The sequence below is a fragment of the Erigeron canadensis genome, chromosome 1 (genome assembly GCF_010389155.1).
Source record: "Erigeron canadensis isolate Cc75 chromosome 1, C_canadensis_v1, whole genome shotgun sequence".
Classification (NCBI taxonomy): domain Eukaryota; kingdom Viridiplantae; phylum Streptophyta; class Magnoliopsida; order Asterales; family Asteraceae; genus Erigeron; species Erigeron canadensis.
This window is the reverse complement of record NC_057761.1, coordinates 17,792,731-17,798,730: the sequence shown is the minus strand read 5'-3', so window position 1 is coordinate 17,798,730 and position 6,000 is coordinate 17,792,731. Positions and strand designations below refer to the sequence as shown.

The window sequence follows — 6,000 nt, the reverse complement described above, 5'->3', positions numbered from 1 at the left end:
TTGAATTTAAAAAAATCCATTGATACTTAGTGATGGCAACGGACCAAGTATAGGCAAAGTTTAGGTAATTTCGGGCCCAAACCCGATTAAAAATCTCCATTCGAAATCCGGATCCAAACCCGAACCTCGCGGGTCACCGTTTACTTACTATCATGTAGCGAATTTCCCCGTCGATAAGCGGATATTCATTATTATATTCTCTCTTAAATACTATATAAATATTAACATGTGGCAATAAGAAAACATAATATTCATTATTATATATGAATTTATATATAAAAAATTAAAAAAAATATTAGTATATAATTTTAATATATACGAATCGAGTATAGGCAAGTATGTATAGGCAATAAGAAGTATTTTAAAAATATTAGTATCTTACATAATATTTGAATTTTTGTAGTAGTGAATGATAATAATAATAATAATAATAATAATAATAATAATAATAATAATAATAATAATAATAATAATAATAATAATAATAATAATAATAATCCAGGTATGTATATGTAGAAGTATAATAATTTCATTGGATAACCATACATATTTCCAATACATATTATTTAATTTATCGTCAACCTATAACTTAACGACCTCATCACTCAACAAGAAATCAAAAGTAAAACATAGGGCCATTACAAGTTTACAACAGAAAAACGAATATATAATACATGCATTCAAAGCTCCGTCTTCGCCTCAGTTATCTTGGACGGCTCTTCGCCACCACCAATACTCACGACTTTCGGGCCTTTAATCCGATCAGCCGCCAACTTCTTAATCGAAATCGCCAACACCCCATCCTCAAGCTTAGCATCAACCTTATCCAAATCAACATTGTCAGGCAACTTAAACTGTCTCCAAAACTTGCCATAAGCTCTTTCACTCCGATGCCAATGATCACCCTTTTCTTCAGTCTCTCTTTTCCTTTCACCACTAACTCTCAAAACTCGATTTTGCTCGATTTCGATCTTTAGCTCCTCTTTTTTCATCCCGGGCACGTCCAGCGTGATCACATGCCTTTCGGGTGTCTCTTTCCAGTCGACTTTAGCTGGGGACGCGATTAGTTCGTCTTCACGCGTGATCCCAAATGGAATGTGATCGAGTTCTTGAAATGGGTTGGTGAATAGGTCGGAAAGTAATGTGGTTTGGATTGGATCAGGAGGGTTGTTGTTGAGTAATGATAAGAGTGATGATTCTGTGCATGTTGTTGATGTGAATAATAGATACAGGAAAACTATAAGTATAATTGTTGGTCTCATGGTGCAATTTTAACGTGTGACTTATTAATGCTTGTTATGTAAATTTTGTTTAGACGATATGTATTAGGTTTGAAAGAAATGATGAAGGGAAGTTTTTGTTTGATTGTGATTGTTTGATGGTGTTTTGTGGTTTATATATATGGCTGGTGATTGTTTATTTGAGATATTTCTTGAAGGTTCTTAAAGTCTGTACGTAAAGTCGTATATATATATGTGTGTGTAAATGAAGAAATGGGTAGAAGCTTCTATATCTATGAGCTTCATGAGAATTCTAGGGTGATTCTGGAATATGGTGATACATAACTGTAAATCAGTAGTAAATTCCAAAATGGGTTAAACGTTTTTCATATACGGATTATCACACAAGTAATTATATATATATAACAATTCAAATTTGCATTCAACAGTTGCGGCTCGGTTAGGCGGTAGTTGGCTTAGTTACAACAGCCAATCAAGTATTTACATCTCATCTTGCTATACTCATTAAAAATCCGCCCCCCTCTACTTCCCTATCTGTTCTAATATCACATACAAAGATCTATCCACACACCAACACAACGAGCTTCATTCAAAAACCCTAATTTTAATGAAGCTCTCGATCCCCTGTTAATTCTGATGAAGATGAAGACCGCAATGCCACTGCTGATGAACCAGTCGATGATGAATACGATGATGTTAGTATCTGTTTATTTTTTTTTTTGGTAATTATAAAGTATGTTAGTTTGGGTGATGTATATATATATAGGTTTTATGAAATATTCATTTGGGTTTTAGTTGTAATATCAGCCTGGAATCTATAATTTTTGCCTCTTGTAGTTATTACTGAAACATATAAATTGTGATATAGCTTATTGGATGGCATTAATTATCCTCACAACAGTGATTAAAGATGACCTAATACAACTTTTCTTCTCTTTGGCTTCTCTTTTCTCTTTTATGTTGGTCTAATGAACTCTTATACATATTTTGATTGCGCTAATTAACACTGATTTCATTATATTAACTTCTTACTTTATTTTTATTTTCTAATATTGAAGGATTATGCTTCAAGGATGGAGATAGATGATTCAATCAACTATTTGATTAGAGGAAATACCAAGACCAATCGATGGGCCCAATTGCGTAGCCTCAAGTTTTGATGATAGTAAGTGAACCCATTTATGAAGCTAAGAAAAGGGACAATGACACAAGGTTAGTAGTAGTGCAGATCTTCAGTTTCTTTTGTTTCTTCTTAAGACTCTAGATTCAAAGGTAATTTGTAAATGTATTTGTTTCTATAGTGGGGAACTAACTAAGAGTTTTCCACATCATATCCAATTTGTAAATAAATTGGCTAGAGATATAAATTACATATTGCAATATTAGGCACAACAGGTGAGGATCGAATAGTTTAATCTCCAATCGGGCTTCAGCAGAAGATCTTATATGTGGTGGTACACATGCTATAATTTTGTTTCGGCTTCTCTTCCTATATCGCACACATATATACTAACCCTCACACACGGACATGATGGGTACACGTGAAAAGATAGAAAGATAGGCTGCTTGGCTAGATATTGTACAAAATAATCTGACTTATATTATAGTGAATAAGGAGATTCTGTGATATGTGTTTGTACAAAATAAACTGTCAGGCGTTCCGTTAGTCTGACGAACCCCTCCCCCCCCTTTCCTTGGCCATGCCTATAAATACAAGACAAGCCTTTTGCTCTCATTTTCCTTGTTTTGGTTGTTCACCTAGCCACACACACACTCAAGGCTTTCTTTCAAATTCTATCTTGCAAAAATCGCTTGATTTCGGTTCTAAACGCTTGCAAATCAATCAAGGCTTCAATCCCCGATCAAGAAACAAGTAAATATTATCATTTTCTACATCAAAACTTGTGTAAGGTCTGTTCTTAATCTATTCAAGTCGTTTTATATGTATATGTATATGTTTTCTTTTCGGTTCTTATCAAAAGTTAAGCGAATCATGTCTTTGATTTTTGATTATGCAATTTCGGTTACAATTGTGTGTAAGAAACGAATTGAACCTTGATTAAGGCTTTGATTTGATACATTATGCACTTTTGTAATTTGGATCTTGTGCAACTGCAAAAATTGAAGATATCCTTCACTTGGCTAAAAGACTCTAAAACTAGTCGATTTCACATCCAAGATGAAGGTTGTGCAATTGTCAGACACATGATGTATGAAATCGGTCGAACTTCACCCTTTTTGTACTGATTTGTGACACTTTTGAGCAATCAAGACTCATGGATATGGATTGGCTAGCCTTAGATCTCGTTATTTTAACAAAATCGCATCAAAATCGTTCGTTTTTGCACAAATCGCGTTGAATCTGACTCCGGCAAGGCTTAGCTCGACCTAGGCTGGTCTAAGCTCGACCTAGGAAGGCTTAGCTCGACCTAGTCTGGTCTAAGCTCGACCTCTAATGGTCTAGCTCGACCTCCATGGGTTTTTGTCGCTTAAACGACTCGTAAAGCTCCTAGTTGACTCCAAATGACTTGTTTTAACTCTCGGAACCTTAAGTCTTGGGAAGAACTCATTTTTACCTCTGTCCAGGTCTAACTAGACCTGTCATGGTCGAGTTTGACCACTTCCCAACTCATATAATCGAATTCTTTAGCCTTTCGTGTCCGTACGCGCTTAATCGGTTCTTAATATTGACTAGTTTTCTCAAAAGATGTAGTTTTGGTCCAATTGACTAACTTATGATTAAATGGTTCTAAAATGACATTTTTGGGCTGTACATGGTCAAGTTCAACCATTAGGTTGAGCTCAATCTCAACTCGTTTCGGTTTCGTAAGCTTTTCCGTTAAAATCTCCGGTTTTGTCTAGTTTTCAGTAAATTCGAGTAAAACTTATTTTGAACTATAAAATGATTTCAAATGAGGTTGTATTGATATAATAATGTGTTTGAACTTAATAAAGGACTTTGTTGTCAAATCCAGACTCTTGTTCGGTTTATTCGAATTTTGTCAAACGTCGTTTTAGAAGTTAAATAAAGACATGTGCACTTAAAGGCATTTCTAATAGGCTAAGACTTAAGACCAAAGACTTTCATTGTGACTTGTCATGTATTATTGATAGGTGTTAATTGTCGTGGACTTTGATTGTGCTTGTCGTGCTCGTTCGTTAAATTATCATAACACTTTTCAGGTGAGTTTCGTAGCCCCTCTTTTTACAAGTTTTGGGGTGGAAAGTATACTTATTTTCAAACAGTTTGTCAGTTTCTATTTTATGTTCAATATTGAGCCTGTGCGTATAGAGTTACTTGTGCCATTTGACGTGTTTTGATCTTGTTGTATGTGTGTGATTATGTGTTTGTTTGTTGTGCTTTGGACGTGCTTATTGTGTGTGTTGAGACTTGAGACTTTGGACTAAGGCAGGTACCGTAAGGCCGGACTTTGAGACATTGAGACTTTGGACTTATTATGGCGTAACTCTGCTCGTTATATATTGAACTATTACTGGTTTAGACTTAAAATAATCGACAAAAGACTTATTCCTTGACTAGACTTTTGACTAAAACCTACGAACTCACCAACCTTTGTGTTGACACGTTTTAGTATACTTTTCAGGTACTCAGGCTAATCAGGGATAAGGACTGCTATGCTAGGCTGGACTTCGGAGATTAGTACTCCTTAATAATTGTCAGACTTTAAGGCTACATGCCTTGGTTTATTGCTTTATGGACTTGATTGTAATAAGCTATTTTAGCACTGTTATGACTTTGAACTCATGTTTTTGGGAATATATTTAATATATTCTATTTCATTTAGCAGTATCTATGTAATTCCATGTCGTGCTGTACTTTTCAGGACACCTCATGTTTCCGCCAACGGTGGGGTGTTACAGACATAATGCGGCATTGGTGGACATGGCCGATATCGAATGTAGACGTAGTACAAGACAGCTGCTCTACATTATAAAGATTAGAAATTTCAGGAAACCACATTGACCTCTAGAGTAAATTTAGTAGCGTTACTATTGAATCTCGCTAAGTATATGTTAACCATTCAGAGTGAATTGCTTACGACCCGCAGCGAAGCGCGGACATCCCCACTAGTTATATTATATATTTATATTTATATATATACTAAAAACCAACTGGTTTTTTACAAGTTTTTATGCACATGGTACAACTACACAAGCATGCAGCTTTGAACTCTTTTACCTTTTAACCCCTAAAGATTTTACCTTTTACATTTAAGCCCATCACCTTTTACTATTTTACATTTTAACTCCCTAAAGTTTTCTCTTTACTTTTTAACCCCCAAATTTAAGCCTATCACCTTTTACTACTTTACATTTTAACTTCCTAAAGTTTTCTCTTTACTTTTTAACCCCCAAAGTTTTTTCTTTTTACAGTTTAGCCCATCAACTTTTACGTTTTTATCTTTTAACCCCCCAAAGTTTTCATCTTTTACATTTTAGCCTATCAATAAAATGCTTTATTGTTATAATGTCAAATAAATGTTTGTTGGTGACTTTATCAAATTTGTACCAAAACATTGTCATCTGAAAAGATAATCTACTTGAGTCTCGCCGCAAGGTGTGTAATATAATCTGCGGCAATGTGTTTAAGCTTAATAAATCATTGTCCACGACGTTACTATAAAAGCTCCGCGGCAACGCGCGAGTGTTTATTTCTAGTATAATACTAAAAAGCAACTTTGGTTTGTGTGGGGGAGTTACTATAGCTAAAAGTACTCCCCCTTTAGCATAAGGTACA

The 6,000-nt window shown here is 34.9% G+C and overlaps 1 protein-coding gene and 1 long non-coding RNA gene across 2 annotated transcripts; one reads left to right on the top strand and one right to left on the bottom strand.

Moving 5' to 3' along the window:
* Positions 1–509: 509 nt before the first annotated feature.
* Positions 510–1,348, bottom strand: LOC122585662 (22.0 kDa class IV heat shock protein-like). Its single transcript, XM_043757789.1, has one exon. It carries the CDS (start codon positions 1,260–1,262, stop codon positions 681–683), a length of 582 nt encoding a protein of 193 aa, XP_043613724.1. The 5' UTR covers positions 1,263–1,348; the 3' UTR covers positions 510–680.
* Positions 1,349–1,776: 428 nt separating this feature from the next.
* On the top strand, positions 1,777–4,888 carry LOC122586159. Its single transcript, XR_006321885.1, has 3 exons — positions 1,777–1,936; positions 2,300–2,453; positions 4,847–4,888. It is a non-coding gene; the product is annotated as an uncharacterized LOC122586159 (long non-coding RNA).
* The last annotated feature ends 1,112 nt before the right edge of the window (positions 4,889–6,000 follow it).

Coding starts and splice junctions, on each gene's coding strand:
- LOC122585662 (XM_043757789.1), bottom strand. CDS start 1,262: ATGAGACCAACAATTATACTTATAGTTTTCCTGTATCTATTATTCACA.